This window comes from Macaca mulatta, chromosome 16 (assembly GCF_049350105.2).
Source record: "Macaca mulatta isolate MMU2019108-1 chromosome 16, T2T-MMU8v2.0, whole genome shotgun sequence".
NCBI lineage: Eukaryota > Metazoa > Chordata > Mammalia > Primates > Cercopithecidae > Macaca > Macaca mulatta.
The window spans coordinates 85,536,769-85,557,655 of NC_133421.1; the positions used below are offsets into that span (position 1 = coordinate 85,536,769).

General features: G+C 58.4%; 1 protein-coding gene across 9 annotated transcripts; it reads right to left on the minus strand.

Annotated features, from left to right (window-relative positions):
- Positions 1-241: 241 nt before the first annotated feature.
- On the minus strand, positions 242-20,718 carry UNC13D (unc-13 homolog D). Of its 9 annotated transcripts, none has more exons than XM_077972803.1 (34): positions 20,235-20,718; positions 19,724-19,878; positions 18,983-19,018; positions 18,657-18,764; positions 18,512-18,571; positions 18,355-18,421; positions 17,932-18,112; positions 16,478-16,522; positions 16,283-16,351; positions 16,023-16,092; positions 15,743-15,847; positions 15,536-15,628; positions 15,357-15,460; positions 12,293-12,410; positions 12,063-12,187; positions 11,828-11,918; positions 11,689-11,745; positions 11,501-11,598; positions 11,344-11,395; positions 11,136-11,266; positions 10,898-11,018; positions 10,409-10,552; positions 10,115-10,213; positions 9,822-10,028; positions 9,572-9,640; positions 8,487-8,566; positions 4,864-4,969; positions 4,719-4,790; positions 4,188-4,271; positions 3,972-4,092; positions 3,637-3,760; positions 2,387-2,583; positions 967-1,096; positions 242-463 (listed from the first exon to the last, which is right to left on the minus strand). In XM_077972803.1, exons 2-33 carry the CDS (start codon positions 19,838-19,840, stop codon positions 975-977), a joined length of 3,273 nt encoding a protein of 1,090 aa, XP_077828929.1. In that variant the 5' UTR covers positions 19,841-19,878; positions 20,235-20,718; the 3' UTR covers positions 242-463; positions 967-974. The 9 variants fall into 9 exon arrangements, with proteins under 9 accessions (XP_077828929.1, XP_077828933.1, XP_077828934.1 ...); XM_077972807.1 differs by having other exon boundaries at positions 18,657-18,783; positions 20,235-20,441; XM_077972808.1 differs by having other exon boundaries at positions 18,657-18,825; positions 20,235-20,271.
- Between the last annotated feature and the right edge of the window lie 169 nt (positions 20,719-20,887).

Below are 20,887 nucleotides of genomic sequence, written 5' to 3' on the forward strand. Positions count from 1 at the left end.
CTGAGGAACGGGTCCCTGTGCTGGGTGTCGCCACAGGAACTGGTATGCCTGGTGAAGTGATGTGTTCAAAGCCCACAGCCAAAAATCACCCTAACCCTGCCTCTGCCTCAGTTATTCCCATACCCACCCCCCTGCTTTGTAGCTGCTCCAAGGTAGGGGTAGCTCAAGGTCCCCTGAGGGCTGGGGAGGAAGCTACCTGGCCTGGCTCGCATTCCGGGCCCCACTGTAGCCCAAAGGTATATTTTAAGAGGACAAAGGATTGGTTTTATTATTTTTTTTTTGCTAAGAAAGTTTCTAGGTGGCAGGTGCTTTCTGGGGAGGAGGCATGCGTAGCAGACACAGCGGCCAAACTGTCCTTTCTGCTTCCGTCTGTCCGTGCCAGCCCCGCCGCCTGCCAGCTCTTGCTCCCTCAGAGCCAGAAGGTTCTTGGCTCCAGGCCTCCTGGCCTGGATGCTGGCAGCCCCTGGGGAGAGGACCCAGGCTCCCTCTAGTAACGGCCACCACCCTCCCCTCAGGGCAGCTGGAGCCTCATCTTTGGCAGGGTCCTCCTCCCTTCCCCAGGAGACTCTGCACCTGTAGCCCTGGTTCCAGTGAACCTGGCCCCCACCCCAGTGGCTGGAACAGGAAGGCTAGGAGGCAGATGGGCCAGGAGACAGATGGCCCAATCCCCTGCCCACCAGAGCAGCTTTTCCGAAAGGGGGGCAGGGGCAGGGTTTGCTCCCCCTGGGGCTGGGGTGTGGTGGAGACATTGCAGCCAGGGCTGGAGGCAGGCGGGTGGGAGTAGAGATATCGATGCTGAGCCCCCATCACTGTGGAAGGCAGGGGAGTCTGCACTCTGGACGCTCCGCATGCTGGGGCTCCCCAGGTGTCAGGCCAAGCTGGAAGGCCATGCTGTGACAGGGAAGCCCCAGACCCTACAGGAAAGCCCTTGCAGGTCCCCACCAGGGACCCAGCCCCACCGCAAACCTCTACGGCTACGGTGCAGGCCGCAAGGCATGTTGGGAGGCCTGCTTGGCCCGGTGCCGCCGCAGCCTCACAAAGAACTGGGCCTCTCGGTCACCCTTCCGGCCCTCCAGCAGCTGCAGGATTGGGTCCCCTGCGGAGAGAGGGGTTTGGGGGTCAGATGCTGGGGGAGAGGCAGTGCCTGGTGGTGGCAGGGAAGAGTGTGGGGGGGCACAACACTGCCCCATCCCCCCAACAACCTGGAAGGAAACCAGTGACAGACCCTCGCCAGCCCAGCTCAGGAGGTGGTCTGACAGACGCATCCGGTCGTGTAATAGACAGAGTGCTGCTGGGACACTGACCCGACTGCAGCGAGGGGCTGAGATGTGCCTAAGATTTGGCTATTTTTTTTTTTTTTTGAGACAGAGTCTCACTCTGTCGCCCAGGCTGGAGTGCAGTGGCCGGATCTCAGCTCACTGCAAGCTCCGCCTCCCAGGTTCACGCCATTCTCCTGCCTCAGCCTCCCGAGTAGCTGGGACTACAGGCGCCCGCCACCTCGCCTGGCTAGTTTTTTGTATTTTTTTTTTTTTTTTTGAGACGGAGTCTTTGCTCTGTAACCCAGGTTCAGTGTCGCGAACTCGGCTCACTACAAGCTCTGCCTCCTGGGTTTACGCCATTCTCCAACCTCAGCCTCCCGAGTAGCTGGGACTACAGGCGCCCGCCACCTCGCCCGGCTAGTTTTTTTTGTACTTTTAGTAGAGACGGGGTTTCACCGTGTTAGCCAGGATGGTCTCGATCTCCTGACCTCGTGATCCGCCCGTCTCGGCCTCCCAAAGTGCTGGGATTACAGGCGTGAGCCACCGCGCCCGGCTGTATTTTTTAGTAGAGACGGAGTTTCACCGTGTTAGCCAGGATGGTCTCGATCTCCTGATCTCATGATCCGCCCGTCTCGGCCTCCCAAAGTGCTGGGATTACAGGCTTGAGCCACCACGCCCGGCTTGCTATTATTACCTTTTTATATGAGAACCTAAAGCTAGCAAGTTAACCTCTTCATGCCTCGGTTTACTCATCTGTAAAAGAGTGCTAATATCTGCTTCGTTGGCTGGCATGCATAAAGTGCTTAGCACTTGCTCTTAAGTGCACAAGCACCAGACCGTTGCTGGAATCAGAAATGCTCTGCAGGGATGTGGCCCCACTGAGTGAGATCCAGACCCTTCTCCCCAGTTAAACTTCTTGGTGACTCCCCCATGCAGGAAGAGTCACGTTACACTTAGCTTAAAGTTCACTGGTCTGTTGATTAGACCAAGAGATGGGCCATGGTTGTCCCACTGGCTCCCACCTCCAGGGAAGCTGTTCTCTGACCCTGGTGTCACCTCTCTGGGGCTCCTGCCTGAGCTTTACAGGCTCCCGTCCCTGTACCACCCTGCCCTGGGCTCAGGCCTACCGTTGGGTGCAGGGTACGTGAGGGGCAGGCGGGTCTGAGGCACCTCACCAGGCTCCTCAGAGCCACTCAGCCCGGGCACCTCACACAGCGGCAGGAAGGCCTCGCCTTCCAGGTCGTCGGCCCCCAGCGTGTCGTAGTCCAGCACGGTGAGCAGGAGGCATGCCCCAGCCTTGCGGCACGGCTCGGCAGGCACCAGGCTGTGGGGAGAGTTAGGGCTCTGCTGCCAGCCCCAGCACGGCCACCCCCAGCACCGACACATGGGTTCACCCGCTTGGTGTTGGGAACCAGCCAGGGTTAGGATTGCAGAGCCAGCTCTCAGCCTGGTACCTCTTGGCCATGTATGCAATGCCTGCTCTGACCGTGAGCTGATGCTTTAAACCAGGGGTCCTGTGTTCCCCGCTCACCTGTCCTGAGGAACTGGGAGCAGGTTACTGAGAACCTCAGAGACAGGACCCTTCCCTGGAAGTCCCTAAGTTCAACATGTGGGAGTCCACCCCTCCCCCCAGGGGAAGCAAGCTTTTTTTTTTTTTTTGAGATGGAGTCTTGCTCTGTCACCCAGGCTGGAGTGCAGTGGCGTGATCTCGACTCACCACAACCTCCGCCTCCCAGGTTCAAGCAGTTCTCCTGCCTCAGCCTCCCGAGTAGCTGGGACTGCAGGCGCATCCCACCACACCCGGCTAATTTTTTGTATTTTTAGTAGAGACAGGGTTTCACCGTGTTAGCCAGGATGGTCTTGATCTCCTGACCTTGTGATCTACCCGCCTCGGCCTCTCAAAGTGCTGGGATTATAGGCGTGAGCCACCATACCCAGCCCTCTTTTTTTTTTTTGGAGATGGAGTCTCACTCTGTTGCCCAGGCTGGAGTGCAGTGGCACCATCTCAGCAGCCTCTGCCTCCTGGGTTAAGCAATTCTCCTGTCTCAGCCTCCTCAGTAGCTCAGATTACAGGTGACCACCATCACACCTGGCTAATTTTGTATTTTTAGTAGAGATGGGGTTTCACCATGTTGGCCAGGCTGGTCTTGAACTTCTGACCTCAAGTGATCCGCCTGCCTCGGCCTCCCAAAGTGCTGGCATTACAAGTGTGAGCCACCGCGTCCAGCCGTACTCTTGTCCCAGGTGCCCCATCCCTTGGGCCCAAATGTAGCCATCTCAGGGGAGCCCCTTGGCCCCAGCCAGGAGGAGCAGGCCTGAGGGAGCCCACCTGGGGGAAATGAGGCGGGGAACTGGGAGAAGAAGGGGACCCACTCACAATTCAAAGGTCTCATCAAACAGTGGGTGAAGGTCCTTCTTGTGCTTCTGGGTCTCCCGGGCAGCCAGCTCAGGGAACTCATGCCTGGGCTCCAAGGTCAGCTGGACAAAGGGGTCGCTGGAGCCTGGCAAGTGGCGGGGGCATGTGCATTAGTTGAGGGTCTCCCAGGTACCCCACCCCCACAGCTACGCTCTGCTCAGCAGCACTGACCCCTCCTGGTAACTGGAGGAAATGCACCCAGAGCTCCTGCAGGGTGAGCTGAGCCCCAAGGGTCGCTGAGACAGGAGGGCCAGGATGGGACCACGGGGAGTGGCCAAAGGGCAGCCTCCACTCACCGTTGGAGTCCAGGGGCAGCAGGCTGGAGGCGCTGAGCAGCTCCACACGCAGCTTCTGCTCAGAGGCGCGGTAGCAGGCCTTGACTGTCACAGCCCCCAGCTCCTCAGAGGTGGTTTCTGCCTGGGGTGGGGAGCAGGGGCAGGGTCAGCAGGGACACAGCGGGAGTGAGGTGCTCCAGAGGCTGCAGAGGGCACAGCACAAGGGAGGGACCTCACCTGCTGCTGGATGCGGCTGCAGAAGTACTTCCGGATGAGCTCCCGGCTGGAGGCTGCCTGCAGCTCCAGGTCCCTCTGCAGAGCCTGGGAACACATACAGCTGAGAATCCAAATGGACCGCACGCCCAACCACAGCCAGGGCCCGCCCTCCAGGAGCTCGCGGTCAAGGGTAAGATGCCCGTTTGAAATGGAAAGTATTGGGTCATGGGGCCACGGGCAGGAGCCACCCTCAGGCCAGGCAGACAGCAGGAGAGGCACAGACAAGGCTGGCTTCACGGGTGTGCTCCCCTGACCCCACCGCCCCCGTGCAGGCACACAGGGCCCTGTGCTTAGGAGGACCCAGGCTTGGTTTCAGGTTCTGTTGTCACCGTTTTAAAATTTGAATAACTTTTGAATAACTTTTGAATAAGGGGCCCAGCTTTTCATTTTGTACTGGGCCCCATAAATTATGTAGCTGGCCCTGGACATAGGTGAGTGCCAAAAGGCAGGCTCCCCGGACCTCCTGCGGGGAAGCTCACCCAAAGCCCCTACCTGGAAGGTGGCAGTGTGCAGAGCCTCGGGCGGCAGGCCACAGCCCTCAGCGTGGAAGCAGATCTCCAAGTTCTGAGGGAGATATCAGAGTTGACCCCCGGCACCCTCCCACCAGGGTTATCATTGCTGTGACCGGTTCTGTTACCTGCAGGGCAATCTTCAGCCTGTTGGAAGCCAGGGACGAGCTGCGTTGGGAGGCGGCCGCCTCTACCAGCACTGTGAGCGTGTGGGTCCAGAGCAGGGTCAGGAGGCTGGGGCGGGGGCCGGAGGGATGTGGACACAGCACAGCAAGGCAGTGGTGGAGGAGGAAGCAAAGACGCTCTTGAGAAAGGGGAGGCCTCAGGGACCCAGCCACACCCCAGCTCCTCCCACCCCAGGTGAGGCTGGGGAGAGGGCGGGTACAGGACCAGCAAGGGGCAGGTGGGGTCAGTCCTATCCAACACACCTCTCAACCTCAGTGAAGAACCCTCCACAGCAGGCTAATGGAACCCACAAACAAGGCTGGAGACAGGGAGGAGGCCAGGCCCCCAGTGACAGAACTTGATTTAAGACAGTAGCAGGCCAGGCGCGGTAGCTCATGCCTGTAATCCCAGCACTTTGGGAGGTCGAGGCAGATAGATCAGGAGATCAAGAGATTGAGACCATGCTGGCCAACATAGCGAAACCCCGTCTCTACTAAAAATACAAAAATTAGCTGGGCGTGGTGGCGCGTGCCTGTAGTCCCAGCTACTTGGGAGGCTGAGGCAGGAGAATCGCTTGAACCCGGGAGGCGGAGGTTGTAGTGAGCCAAGATTGCACCACTGCACTCCGGTCTGGCAACAGAGCAAGACTCCAGCTCAAAAAATAAAAATAAAAAAATTAGCCAGGCATAATGGCATGCACCTGTAGCCCCAGCTACTCAGCAGGCTGAGGTGGGAGGGATCGCTTGAGCCCACGAAGATGAGGCTGCAGTGAGCCGTGATCACGCCACTGCACTCCAGCCTGAGTCACAAGAATGAGATGCTGTCTCAAAAAAAAAAGCAGGCCGGGCGCAGTGGCTCATGCCTGTAATCCCAGCACTTTGGGAGGCTGAGGCAGGCGGATCACAAGGTCAGGAGATAGAGATCATCCTGGCTAACATGGTGAAACCCTGTCTCTACTAAAAATACAAAAATTAGCTGGGCGTGGCAGCATGTGCCTGTAGTCCCAGCTACTGGGGAGGCTGAGGCAGGAGAATGGCGTGAACCCAGGAGGTGGAGCTTGCAGCGAGCTGAGATCATGCCACTGCATTCCAGCCTGGGCAACAGAGTGAGACTCCATCTCAAAAAAACAAAACAAACAAACAAAAAAACAAAAAAAAAAATTGGCTGGGCACAGTGGCTCATGCCTGTAATCCAAGCACTTTGGGAAGCTGAGGCGGGCGGATCACTGAGGTCGGGAGTTGGAGACCAGCCTGACCAACATGGAGAAACCCCATCTCTACTAAAAATACAAAATTAGCCTGGCATGGTGGCGCATGCCTGTAGTCCCAGCTACTCAGGAGGCTGAGGCAGGAGAATCATTTGAACTGGGAGGTGCAGGTTGCGGTGAGCCCAGATCATGCATGCCGTTGCACTCTAGTCTGGGCAGCAAGAGCGAAACTCCATCTCAAAAAAAAAAAAAAAAAAAGCATGGCCAGGCGCAGTGGCTCACGCCTATAATCCCAGCACTTTGGGAAGCCCAAGGTGGGGTGATCACCTGAGGTCAGGAACGAGAGACTCCGTCCCCCCGCCAAAAAAGTAGTTAATTAATTTGTGCAACACATTTTTTTTTTTTTTTTTTTTGAGACAGAGTCTCGCTTAGTCGCCCAGGCTGGAGTGCAATGGCGCGATCTCGGCTCACTGCAAGCTCCGCCTCCCGGGTTCACGCCATTCTCCTGCCTCAGCCTCCCGAGTAGCTGGGACTACAGGCGCCCGCCGCCTCGCCCGGCTAATTTTTTGCATTTTTAGTAGAGACGGGGTTTCACCGTGTTAGCCAGGATGGTCTCGATCTCCTGACCTCGTGATCCGCCCGCCTCGGCCTCCCAAAGTGCTGGGATTACAGGCGTGAGCCACCGCGCCCGGCCTGTGCAACACATTTAAGTGTCCATTATGTACCTGGCACTGTTCTTTCCAAAGTTTTTTTCAGATAGGGTCTCACTCTGTCACCCAGGCTGAGTGCAGCAGTGCCATCACGGCTCACTGCAGCTTCCACCTTCTGTGTTCAAGGGATCCTCTCCATCTTCTGCGTTCAAGGGATCCTCCCAACTCAGCCTCCCAGGTAGCTGGGACTACAGGTAGACTCCACCATGCCTGGCTAATTTTTGTGTAATACACACAAATAAATATAAATATAAATATATATATATATATTTTGGTATAATTTTGTAGAGACCGGGTTTTGCCATGTTGCCCACGCTGGTCTTGAACCCCTGGGCTCAAGTGATCCGCTCACCTTGGCTTCCCAAAGTGCTGGGATTACAGGCATGAGCCACCATGCCTGGTGGTGGTCTAAAGGCTCCTGAGATAGCACTGAGGAAAACTTCCCTCTTGGTGGATGTTTAACTCTGGTTTATGTGAAAAATATGGTCTAAGATCAAGTCCAACAGAGCTTAAAGGTGAAAAAAATAAATAAAATGTTAAAAACAGTCTGGGAGTGGTGGCTCACGCCTGTAATCCCGGCACTTTGGGAGGCCAAGGCGGGTGGATCATGAAGTCAGGAGTTCGAGACCAGCCTGACCAACATGAAGAAACCCCGTCACTACTAAAAATACAAAATTAGCTGGGCATGGTGGCACAAGCCTGTAGTCCCAGCTACTTGGGAGGCTGAGGCAGGGAATCACTTGAACCCGGTGGCGGAGGTTGCAGTGAGCTGAGATGGCGCCACTGCACTCCAGTCTGGCGACAGAGCAAGACTCCATCTCAAAAAAATAAAAAACATATATACATGGTTTAAGAAATAAAAACGGCTGGGCTCCAAGGGGCCCTGACTATACCTGTGGGGGTGGAACAGAACTCTAGGAGGGCAGGCGGCCTCTTCAGCGCCCAGATTCCACAGGGAGGTGGGCACTGTCATCATCATCGTCACTACAGCTAATAATCACTGACCACTTCCTTTGTACTGACACCACGCTCAGCACCTCACATGACCCATTTAATCCTCAGCAGAAGCCAGAACTATTCTCATCTGCACCAGGAACCTGTCCAAGGCTGCTAAGCAGTGATGAAGCTGGAGTCTGAACCCAGGTGGTCCAGAGCCCACGTGCTGCACTCCACCGCCTGTTGCCTGGCATCCTGGGTCCCTGCTATAAGACCCCCTAACTAGAAGTTCTCCCTGCACCGTGGGTGGGGACCACCTGTAACCTAATGGGGGCAGAGGAGCAGTCAGGGAGGCCCTGAAGACAGGCCTGGGACTAAAGGAGAAAGGACAGGCAGATTTTGGCTCAGCCTAAGGAAGGACTCAAAGCACTCACAGTTAGGCAGCAGGAAATGGGGAGGCCTGTAAAGTGGCAAGCTCCCTGTCCCTGCAGCGAGCATTAGCAGAGCCTGACCACCCCGTAAGGGAGGTCACCAAAGGTATTCACCTCCACCCCTCAGAACGGATGCTGAGGCCCAGGAAGGAGGGGCCGTGGGAGGAGAGGGGGAGGTGGTGAGCACGCCCAGGGCAGGGGCTGCTACACCCCTCAGAACGGATGCTGGGGCCCAGGAAGGAGGGGCCGTGGGAGGAGAGGGGGAGATGGTGAGCATGCCCAGGGCAGGGGCTGCTACAGACCTGCTGAAGTTCTCCTGTACCAAGTTGGTGTTCATGTAGCAAAGCTCCACCTCCAGGAACTTCATCAGGGGCAGAATGGCCTGGGGAGGGAGAAGGCGAGCAGGTGTGGCTCCAGCTCATGTTGGCCCCACCCCCATCCCCTTCCCCTGACCTGGAGGGAGGAAACAGGGCCTTTCTGTGAGAGCAGTTTGTAATGTCTGTAAGAGGCCGGACTGCCCACCTCTCTGCCTTCCCCTCTCCGTTGCTTAGCCTGTCCCAGCCACACTGGCCTCCTCTACAGCCCTGGAACCTTCCAGGCATGGTCCTGCCTCAGGGTCTCTGCCCTTGCCGTTCTGCCTGCCTGAAATGCTCTTCCCCTAGAACTTCTCATGGCTCCTCCCCTTGCTTCCCGTAGGTCTTCACTCAGTTGTCACGGCCTTCCCTGGTCACCATCTAAAAATACAACCCTCTGACACTTCCCACCCCGTTCTCTGTCTTTTCTCTGTAGCATTTATCATTATCTAGCACACTGCATGTGTGCACACGCATACACGTCTGTGCAGAGAGTTAATAGCTATAATGATCACTGTAGTTATGGATAGCTCTTCTCTCACCTCCACTACTAGAATGTCAGCTCCAGGAAAGCGGGTATTTTGTCATATTGTTCACTGACCTATCCCCAGTGCTTAAATCAATGCATAGGACAAAGTGGACACCTGATAAATAGTTGATGAATGAATGAATATCCTTCTACCCAGCAGTCGAAGGTGTGCGTCATGATATGCCCCCACTTACAGGCCAGCTGGCTTGTGTGAACAGGACAGCAAAGCTAGGAGGCAGCTGAGAAAGATGTGCACCCTGGCCTGTTGGGCTGCAAAGCCTAAGCCCTCCCCAGCTGCAGTCCCCTCATTGACTGTCAGTGCTGGGACAGCCAGTGGAGTGACCCAACCCATTCCTGTGAGCATCCCAGGAGGAAACTGAGGCCCAGGGAGAGAACATGCCTTGCCTGGTCTGGGGGACTTATCTTTGACACCAAGGCCTTCAGTGACCCCAGATCTACAGAGCTGGCAGGGCGGTGAAGGCCAGCAGGCAGAAAGGCCACTTACATCCTCAGGCAGGACGGACTCCCTGACGCCCACCAGTTTCTGGATGTGCTTGGCGATGCCCACCTCCAACTGGAGACACAAAACAGAAGAAGGAGGGAGGTCAGGGCATGAGCTGGGGATGGGAGAGTTCCTTAGTGCCTGAGTTTAGACGCAGGAAGGGGTCAGGGCTGGACACGGGCCAAGGTCCTGCTGGAACCAGGCAGGCTGAGGACGGGAGGGGATGGGGTGACTGTGCGGTCGGACAAGGTACCTGCTCGGCCAGGGTTCGGACGCCAGTGCGGATCTCATGGCCCAGCCCGGCCAGCGCGCTCTGCAGCTGGGCATGCAGCGTGTTCTGCAGCTGCCCCTGCTCCAGCACAGCCCCTACCCGCTGCTCCAGGGCCTCCCATGCCAGCTGGGTGGGCAACTTGCCGATCACCAGCCGCAGCTGCTCCATGTCATTCACCACCACACACAGCTGGGACAGAGATGCAGAGCTTCCTGAACTGCGTCCGGGCTGGTCCCCACACCCAGCCAGACTCCCAGCCCCAGCTCTGGCCTTACCATGTTGGCTGCCTGGCCTTGGTCCTTCTGACCTGAAGAGAGCTCGCGGGCCCGGGCCTTTATAAGACTGCAGTACACCAGGGCCAGGCGACAGGTGTCCTAGGGTGGGGTTGGACAGAGGGAATGGATTCATGGGTGGGGCATCCAAGAAGGGCAGGTGGGAAGGGCATGGAAGTTTCAGCGACTTGGGGGATTTAGGACACAGGCCTTGGGAGACTGCCTGGGTGAGAGCTCGGGAGAAACGGTGGGTGGTATTCTAGAAAGAGGGGGAAGGACACGTGGAAGATACCACACCTCCACAAACTTGACAGTAATCATGAAGGCCTCCTCTGGGTCCGGCCAGTCCAGCTGCCGGGCAGTGTGGCTGATCTGGGCAAAGCAGGTGGATAGATCCACCGCTGATGTGCTGTGCTTGGTCAGTTCACCCAGGGGTACCAGCTGGGGGAAGAAAGGAGGACTGAGGATACTGCCAAATCCACCCCCTCCCCTCCCTCCTTCATCCATAGAGCGGCTACCACCACCAGGCACAGAGCTGGGCAGGGAGCTTCACATGAGACAAGCACGGCTCCGCCCAGACGCACAGGCTGCAGGATCTCAGGCGAAGTGAAGCCACAGCCCCAAGGATATCCAGAGGCAGCATTTTGCACACAACTGGCCTCAAGTGCACCCAAAAGGGACGTTCAGAGAGGGTTACCAGCTTTCACTACACTTTGGAGGTCCAGGCAGAACCCAAGCCTCACAACCAAACCGGGGCCCCGTCCCCCACCCTGGCCACGCCCCCACCTCATCCATTTGCACAGCGCGCTGCACCCGCGCCAGGGCCACGTTGTACGTCTTCTGCAGCCAGGAGGGGATGGCCGGCTGGAACCAGCGGTGGAAATTATCCAGGGCCAGGACTCCATCCCTGGGGATTGCCGGGGCTCAGCGTCGGGAAGGCTGGGGCCACCATGGGCCCTGGGGCCTCGTCCACCCTCCCCTCCCCTGTGCCCCTGCGGCCGCCCGCAATTGGCCTGCTGCCCACCTCTCTGAGGAGCTTGGACGCAGCTGGCAGAGCTCCTTGAGGCTGATGTAGAGCTGGAACAGACTCTCGCCCATCTCTGGGGACACTGCATCACCCACAGCCGTCGTGTGGTCCTGCACCCGCTTGGCCACCTGCAAAGGGAAGGTGTGGAGGGTGGGGTCCACAGCCCTGTCAGAGAGCATGCCCTAGAGACAGGGGAGGGACTCACCAGCCACTGCAGTTCCCGGAAAGCCATGGAGAAGAGGTGGATCTTGAGGGTACTGGAGGAAAGGCAGCAGATGTCACCCAGTGGCATACACCAGGGTCCCTGTGGTTCCGGCTCTGAGCCAATGCCCCACTACCTCCCGACCTGGCTATCTGCTCACTTGTGGAAGATCTTGTCCCACGTGCGCTGGCACTGGTGCAGGTCGCCGATGACATCCTGTACCAGGCCCAGCAAGGCCTTGCCTGCCTCCAGGATGCCCTGCAGAGACAGAGGTGGGCTGGGCAGGGCTGCCAGAGGCAGGCACCACCCCCTGTGACCCCCCACCCTCCCCCTTGCCCAGCCCCTCACCTGCATCATGGGCTGATGGTGCTGCTGCTTCAGGTGGAACCATTCAGTGGTGCCAGTCTGTCGACAAAGAGGCAGTGAGCAGGGAGGGATTGCCAGGCCCAGACACTGGTCTCCCCCATCCTCGGCACGAGTACCATACCTGCAGGGCCTCGGTCACCAGCTGGGGCAATGGGGCGGTGTTAGGGCACAGTTCTCCAAAGGCCTTCATCTTGCACATCTGTACCAGGACCCTGCAAGACGAAAAGAGCTGTGTCCAAAGTTCCTGTTGCCCCACACAGCACTCACTCCTCCAACAGGCTTCTCCCACTCCTGCAGGCACCCCAGCTGCTCCCTCATCCCTGACCCCACCGAGGAAGGGGAGAGCAGTCACTGACCTGAGAAGAGACTGCAGCCGGGCTGGGGAGTCCGAGACAGAGAGGGGGAAGACAGAGCGGAACCTCCGAATGAGGGAGAGGCCGTAGGCCAGCAGGGAGCTGAATGAGGCGGCCAGCTCCTCCTGCTGCAGAGCCAGGAGATGCTTTAGAAGCCTGGACAGCCTCTGCTGCTCCCCTGCCCCTTCCCTGAGCCCTGCGTACCCAGTACCCCTTGCCCACTGCATGCCTACCTGTTCTGCCTTGAGCCGACCCTGGATCCACTGGTACTCGATGCTGGTGATAGGGTGCAGGAGGCAGCTGCTGGGGAACTCCAGGCTCTGGTAGAGGCGGCTGTAGGCCAGCCACTGCCTGCAGGGGACAGGAAGCCCTCAGCTGGGCAGGGAGGAGGGAGTCACCTTCCCCTGTTCACCTGGCCTCAGGTGGAGGGAATCATCTCCCTCCTCCAGGGCCCCTGGTGGAGAACCATCCACCAGCACAGGCTGAAACCTAGTGTCTCAATAGGACATGCAGGACTTTTTTTTTCAGATGTAGTCTCACTCTGTCACCTAGGCTGGAGTGCAGTGGTGCAACCTCGGCTCACTGCAACCTGTGCCTCCTGGCTTCAAGCGATTCTCCAGCCTCAGCCTCCCAAGTAGCTGGGACTACAGGCATGTACCACCATGCCCAGCTAAATTTTATATTTTTAGTAGAGAGACGGGGTTTCACCATGTTGGCCAGGCTGGTCTTGAACACCTGACCTCAAGTGATCCACCCACCTCGGCCTCCCAAAGTGCTGGGATTACAGGCGTGAGCCACCGTGACCAGCCAGGATTTTTTTTTGTTTGTTTCCATAGATGCTTTTCAAATTGCCCAGATTGAGATATTTGTGATTTTAAAACTTCAGGATTTCTTGCTGTTTTTGAAAAATTGGATCAGCTAGGTGCGGTGGCTCACACCTGTAATCGAAACACTTTGGGAGGCCAACGAGGGCGGATCACCTGAGGTCAGGAGTTCGAGACCAGCCTGGCCAACATGGTGAAACCCCATCTCTACCAAAAATACAAAATTTAGCCAGGCGTGATGGCGGGCACCTGTAGTCCCAGCTACTTGGGAGGCTGAGACAGGAGAATCACTTGAACCCGGGAGGCAGAAGTTGCAGTGAGCTGAGACTGTGCCATGGCACTCCAGCCTGGGCAACAAGAGGGAAACTCCAGCTAAAAAAAAAAAAAAGAAAAAAAAAAAAAGAAAGAAAAATAGGATCGGCCGGGCGCGGTGGCTCAAGCCTGTAATCCCAGCACTTTGGGAGGCCGAGGCGGGTGGATCACGAGGTCAGGAGATCGAGACTATCCTGGCTAACATGGTGAAACCCCGTCTCTACTAAAAATACAAAAAAAAACTAGCCGGGCGTGGTGGCGGGCGCCTGTAGTCCCAGCTACTTGGGAGGCTGAGGCGGGAGAATGGCGTGAACCCGGGAGGCGGAGCTTGCAGTGAGCCGAGATCACGCCACTGCACTCCAGCCTGGGAGACACAGCGAGACTCCGTCTCAAAAAAAAAAAAAAAAGAAAAATAGGATCTAAGGACCTGAGCCTTCGTGCACATGTGGCAAGCATCAGCGAGAACTTCCTTTCAGACGGTTTGGAGGGATGTCACACACAGAGGTCCAGTGGGAGGGCAGAGGATGGGGGAGAGGAGCAGCCTGGGGACAGGCCGAGGTCCCTATTGGACACTGCAGCCACTTGCATTACTGTGCTTGGGCCCTGCAGGCAAACCAGGCCCCTCCCCATCTGGTGCTTGCTCCAGTCTCCAGCCTCACCGCCATTCCACCCTCATCGACGGATCACCCACCTGCCTGAGGTCCTAGCAGTACACATGCTGACCCCGACCCAGAAATGCACTCCCCTGGGCTCCCTCCGCCTCCCACTCAGACTGCAAGTCACAGCCCAGGCCTGAGGCAATATCCTGCTCCTGTTCCTCCCCTGGCCAGCACCTGGCTGTGTCCCATCTCTTTTTTTTTTTTTTTGAGACAGAGTCTCGTTGTGTCACCCAGGCTGGAGTGCAGTGGTGTGATCTCAGCTCACTGCAACCTCCACCTCCTGGGTTCAAGTGATTCTTGTGCCTCACCCTCCTGAGTAGCTGGGACTACAGACGTGCGCCACCACGCCTGACTAATTTTTGTATATTTTGTAGAGACAGGGTTTCACCATGCTGGCCAGGCTGGTCTCAAACTCCTGACTTCAAGTGATCTGTCCGCCTCGGCCTTCCAAAGTGCTGGGATTCCAGGTGCGAGCCACTGCGCCCGGCCGGCTGTGTCCCATCTCTGCCCTTCTCACATGCACTGGAATGACTGTGACCCCCTATGACCTCCTCAGCATTCCTAGGACTTGACGTGACTGGCCCTCAACATAAATCTGTCCTTATCAGTGCATAGTTTTGCTGAGTTGAAGGCTATGGCATTGGGAAACAGGGCTGGGGTTAGGGACGGGGTCCAAATTCAAATGCCCAGAAGGACTCAGGAGACGAAAGCAACTGAAGTGGGCCCAGTGGCAGCTGTGACGGGCAGAGGCAGACACATCACTGCTCTGGCCACTCAAAAAAGCAGCAAAATGGCTGGGCGCAGTGGCTCACGCCTGTAATCCCAGCACTTTGGGAGGCCGAGGCAGGCAGATCACCTGAGGTCGGGAGTTCGAGACCAGCCTGACCAACATGGAGAAACTCCGTCTCTACTAAAAATGCAAAGTTAGCTGCGCGTGGTGGAGCACGCCTGTAATCCCAGCTACTCGAGAGGCTGAAGCAGGAGAATCACTTGAACCTGGAAGGCAGAGGTTGCAGTAAGCCAAGATCATGCCGTTGCACTCCAGTCTGGGCAACAAGGGTAAAACTCTGTTTCAAAAGAAAAAAAAGCAGCAAAATGATGGCCCTGAAGTTCCAACACTTGGGTTTCACGAGAAGCTGGAGATCTGGATGGTATGTGAAATCTCCAGATTGCTTTTTCTAGTATGTTTTTGAAATGAGATCTCACTCTGTGGTCCAGGCAGGACTGTTGGTGTGATCATAGCTCACTGCAGCCTTGAACTCCTGGGCTCAGGTGATCCTCCTGCCTCAGCCTCCCAAAGTCCTGGGATTACAGGAATGAGCTACCACATCAGCCAAAACTCTAGACTTTTTAAAGTTGGCAACTGATTCAAAACTTAAAACACACATTTTGGGCCAAAGGGAACTCCGCTGAGAATTACACTTTGGGCTATCAGCTTGGAGGAGGGCAGGGGGCGTGGGGGGCTAGTGGCTCAGGGGTTCTGCCCAGGGCTGTGCACTCACGCCATGGACTGGTGGAAGTCGGACAGGTCCTTCTGTGTGGCGTGCAGAAAGAGGACGGTGGCAGCCTGGGGACTCAACGACCCGTCCCAGGAGGTGCTGCCCGCCTGAGTGGAGCAGGTGGAGGAGTATCAGGACCTGAAGGGCAGCTCCGGCTGCGCCCAGCCCTGGGAGGGCAGTACCTGGTGCTGAGTGACCTCGTGGGACACGAGCTGCTGCAGAAGGTGGAGGTGCACCGTGTAGCTGGGCTGCGAGCGGCTGGCCGAGGTGGCTCTCTGCAATGAGGCCTCTGTGAGCAGACAGGGCCCCACGCCGGGTGCAGCCAGATCCCCAACCCAGCAGACCACTGCAGGAGCTGGGCACAGCCACTGGCCCAGGACCCGACCTACCCGCTTGTGGATGAGTTGGAACTGGAGGTGGCACTGGCCACGGTCTGGGTAGGTCTCAGTGCGGGGTTCCAAGGGGTACCACTGGTCCTCTCGGCAGTGCAGGCCCTGGCAGGCGGGGATGCCCAGCCCATGAGCGTCAGAACCTCACAGAGGCAGGGGCAGTGGAGACAACAGGAGGTGGACTCCAGGCTCAGCTTGGTGAGGACATGGAGCCTCTCCCCAGAACCCCTCCCAACCCCCTCCCTCTGCCTTGCTCCTGGGCCCCTTTCCTCCTCCTCACCTGCAGCCTCAGAACCACGTTCCCCAGAAAGTCATCCTGGCCTTTGTCCTTCCGGGCCTCCTTAAAGATCCTTCGTCAGGCAGGGTCCCATGAAGGGGATGCAGCAAGCGTCAGAAGGGATCAGGCTGGAATCTACCCCCCACCCCACCACAGCCACCTGGACCCCAAAGGAGCGTGCACCCCAGCATCCAGTGTGCATGTCGGGGGATGGAGGGCAGAAGGAGCCCCCACTCCTTCCCTGTGAGCCCTGCAACACGCACCTGCGAAGCCCATGCAGATCTGTGAGCTCCCCAAGCTTCTGTCGGACAGACTCCACAGTGTCCAGGTCCCTGGCAGGACAGAGGTTTGAGAAGGAAGCAGAGAGAGCGCCTAGGACCTCTTCCAGGAGGAGGTTCTGCCTCTCTCACCCCAGATCCCTTCCCTTCCCATCCCTAGGTGCAGGCCAGGTCACTCACCACATGTCCAGATGAAAGCTCGCATTGGTGATGTCCTCAAACTCCCTATATGGAGAAAAGGGTGTGCTTGAGGGCCCTGGAGGGTGGATGCCCCCAGCCGAAGCCGAAAGTGACCAGAGCCCAGAGCTATGGAGTTGTAGCCTATCCCTGCCAAACTCCTCTCCTCATACCCGCATCACTGCCTTTTTTTTTTTTTTTTTTTTTTTTTTGAGATGGAGTCTAGTTCTGTCCCTAGGCTGGAGGAGTGCAGTGGCAGGATCTCAGCTCACTGCAACCTCCGCCTCCCAGGTTCAAATGATTTTCCTGCCTGAGCCTTCCAAGTAGCTGGGATTACAGGTGCCCACCACCACGCCCAGCCAATTTTTGTAATTTTTGTAAAGACAGGGTTTCACTGTGTTGGCCAGGCTGGTCTTGAGCTTCTGACCTCGTGATCCGCCCGCCTAGGCCTCCCAAAGTACTGGGATTACAAGCATGCCCTTTTTTTTTTTTTTTTGAGACAGAGTCTCACTCTGTCACCAAGGCTGGAGTGCAGTGGCACGATCTCGGCTCACCGCAACCTCCACCTCCCTGGTTCAAGCGATTCTCCTGCCTCAGCCTCCTACGTAGCTGGGATTACAGGCATGTACCACCATGCCTGGCTAATTTTTGTACTTTTAGGAGAGCGGGGGTGTTGGCCAGGCTGGTCTTGAACTTCTGACCTCAGGTGATCCACCTGCCTCAGCCTCCCAAAAGTGCTGGGATGAGCCACTGCGCCCAGACCCCATTAATTTTTTTTTTTTGAGACAGAATCTTGCTCTGTCACCAGGTTGGATCTCAGCTCACTGCAACTTCTGCCTTCCAGGTTCAAGCAATTCCCCTGCCTCAGCCTCTCGAGTAGCAGGGACTACAGGTGCCTGCTACCATGCCCGGCTACTTTTTCGTATTTTAGGAGAGACAGGGTTTCACCGTGTTAGCCAGGATGGTCTCGATCTCCTGACCTTGTGATCTGCCTGCCTCGGCCTCCCAAAGTGCTGGGATTATAGGTGTGAGCCACCGCGCCCGGCCTTTTTTGTATTTTTAGTAGAGATGGGCTTTTGCCATGTTGGCCAGGCTGGTCTCGAACTCCTGGCCTCAAGCGCTCTGCCCACCTCAGCTTCCCAAAGTGCTGGGATTACAGGCGTGAGCCACCGCACGTGTCCCTGCCTCCTTTCAGGTATGGCTTCAGGCACCCCCAGACTCACTCACAAGGGCCCGACCCTCCTTGCCCCATCAGCGCATGTGGCATTGATGTCGTTCTGTCCCATCTGATCTACTGTCCATTTAACGTGCCTAGAGATGGACTTTTTCTCCAGTCTTTGTCCAGAGCCAAACCCCCTCCTCTGAGCCAGGACAACCTACTCATCTCATTATCTGGGGGAGACCCTGCTACCCAGAGGAGACCTGGACAGAGTGGGGACTGGAGTGTGGCCACGTACAGGATGAAGGTCTCGTCCCAGACGGGGTTGAGTGTCTGGGTGATGACCTGCGTGCGGTGGGTCTGCTCCTCGGGGATGGTGTGCCTCACCACAGCCTTCTGCCGATGCCGGGACCCGGGGCTGCCCCCCGGCACACTGACCCCCTGCTCAATGCCCAGCAGGCAGTAGGGGTCGCTGAACCCTGGGGAGGAGTGGGGAAGACGAGGCAGCCAGGGAGTCGGCTGGGTCCCTGGGAAAGGCCCTCATCACCCTCGCCCGGGGCTGAGCCTCCTCCTGGGGAGAGGGAAGAGGATCAGCAGCATGGGGGCCAGCACTGCAGAGCTTCTGGGAGGTGGGTGCTCCCACCAAGAGTCCTGGGCCAGGCTGTGATGGGAGAGGAAGGAGCCAGGAAGAAGCCCGTCGGGGACCCCGCCCCATGCTCACCACTGACATCTTTGCCCAGAATGCCCTTGGCCTGTTTCACGGTTGCCTTCAGACAAAATATTGGCTTCTGGAGGGACAGGAGGGATGGCCTGAGTCCCTGAGGGGGCTGGGCTTCCCAGGCCCCTCCTTGCGCAGGGTGGCCCCGGCCCCAAGTTACCTCGAGCTCCCTGACCCTCTGCAGCACCTGCTGGTGCTCCTCGGGCTCCACGTGGAAGGCCTGGTGGGGAGGCAGGCGGGTGGGTGGCTGGGGGCACGAGACAGGGCAGCTGCAGGAAGGGGGGTGGCGTGGGGGCTGGGCTCACCTCCTGTAGGTACTGCAGCAGCTCAGACGCCTCCGTCACATGGCTGGGCTCAGGCTGACCCAGGCGGTGCAGGACAGTGTAGAGTGCGTCCTCGTAGAGCAGGGCCCGCTGAGACACACGGGGTCACCTTGGGGACCCCACCAGCCACCCCTGGCACCAACACCTCTCGCTAAGGGCAGGACAAGGGGCGGCTTGTGCAGCGGAGGGAGTTGAGACCCAGGAGTCCCCTCCCCACCGCAAGTTGCTTGCTGCCATCAGCGTCGGCCAGCAGGAGGATGCACAGCCGCCCTCCCCACCTCTCTGCACCCCAACACTCTGACTCTTACCTGCTCGGGGGAGAAGTGGTGGGACGGAGGCTGGATCTGCAGAACAAGGTGGAAAGGCAGAGTGTCCTGGGAGGCCCAGAGCGGGCTCAGATGGACAGGAACAGCTCCTCCAAGGCCTGAACCAGGCCAAGGGTATGGGGGCCCCAGCACCCTGGCCTCCAGCCCCACTGATGCCCCGCACCTGTTCCCCCAGCAGGCCTCCTGGAGGTCCGTCCCCTGGCCCGCTGTGGCTGAGGTCCATGGGCGCCCAGCAACGCGAGCCCTCCACACCCGTACCCCACCTCCCTCCCTTCCCCAGAGGAAACAGCTCTGCTTATCGGTGGCGGCTGCTCCTCACCCAGCAGCGGAAGTGAGGCTCAGTAGCGGAGGTGAGGGGGGGTGCCACGCCGGCCTAGGGGTCTGCTGCTCCCCGAACAGCTCACCCCACAGCAGGGACACCCCCACCTAACGGAGTCGGCTCCTCTGGAGCTGGAGGAGCAGGGGATGGGAAGTCAGGCCCACCAGAGGTAGGGGTTCAGAGAGGCTCAGACCGCAGGGCCTGAGTCTCACAGTGGCCCAGAGTACACCTGGCAGCCCCTGCTCTGCTGGCCCAGGAGGCTCTCCCCAGGGTGGGGTAGACAGGGGAGGGTCCCTGGTCCCCAGTCCCAGCCTTCGAGAGGTGGGGCCAGACAGCAGGGCACCCACACCCGAGACCGCAGTGCTCCCCAAGGCCAGCTCTTTCCCCAGTGAGGTCACTCCTACCTCCGGGGCCGTTTGGGGCAGGGGATCCTGTAGATCTCTGACTCTGCGGCGCCTTATCTTGATGGCCTGGCGCAAGAGGGGAGGGCGCTGCTGCAGATGAGAGAGGAGTGTCGCCATGGTGGCCTTCTCTGCCCTTCCCTGTCCGTTGGTGCTGGCTGAAGACAGCGAAGCCACAGGATTATGCAAAGAGCCTGGGGCTGCCACCCTCTGTCAGGGGAGGGTGTAGGGAGGGTGGTAGTGGGGACGGAAGGGTGAGGGTTTCACTGCTTCGGAGAGGCAGTCTCCCAGGCCCCCCGCACCTTCCCCAGCCGGGATCCCTACAGGACCCTCCTCTGGCTGGAGCAGAAGGTGGACCCTGTGGGCAGGCCTGGCCCCGCCCCACCCTCCCACAGAGGCCCTAGGAAGGGGCCAACGCTCTCAGCAGGGGGCCGGGGGGTCAGAACAGGCAGGCAGCATCCTGCTCCATCCATGTGCTGTGCCCAGGCTGGGCAGGACCCTGAGGGAAGCTGACCTGGGCCCCAGGGGGTTCTCGCCCCACTTCCTCGAGTGCATCCAGACGTGGGGTGGGGCTCAAGGTGAGGGCTCCAAGAGACGCCTCCCTGGAGGACAGCCAGTTGCTCAGCCTGCCTGGCCCCACAGGTGACATTCCATGGAGATGACGGGGCCAAGCTGTGCTCGGCAGGGACGGCCCTGTGCCTTTGTCCCCACCTTGGCGGTCAGGAGGGTGCTCTCTTCAAACGCCCTTGAAGGGGGCTTAGCCAAGTCCCAGAGAGCTCCGGGCCAGGATGGCCAGGAGGAGAAGGCAGAGTGGCCGCTGCCTGATCTCTCCCGAGGACAGACTTGGCTCCCGGGGGACGGGAAAATGCACCTCAGCATGGGGCTTTCCCAGAACTCTGTGCCCAGTGCTGGGCTGGGGGACTCGGGGGCACGTGGGCCTGGCCATGGCCTTTGGCCATTTCCCACCCTCCTGTCCCTTCAAGTTCACAGCAGGGCACGTGACGTGGGTGGTGGTGAGCCAGCTCGGCTACCCCAGTGTCCCTGTCACAGGTCCTGACATGCTCCAGGGCTGACTCAGCCTCCTCCCTCCAGCAACCAGGACTTGGGCCAGGGCTGCCATTCCTCGAGGAGCCAGCAGGGGACAAGGTGGTGACCCCAACCCCTCCC

Coding starts and splice junctions, on each gene's coding strand:
- UNC13D (XM_077972803.1), bottom strand. CDS start 19,840: ATGGCGACACTCCTCTCTCATCTGCAGCAGCGCCCTCCCCTCTTGCGC. Junction 10,553..10,897: donor GCGCTGTGCAAATGGATGAG/GTGGGGGCGTGG, acceptor TTCTTCCCCCAG/CTGGTACCCCTGGGTGAACT. Junction 9,641..9,821: donor TCCGAACCCTGGCCGAGCAG/GTACCTTGTCCG, acceptor TTGTGTCTCCAG/TTGGAGGTGGGCATCGCCAA.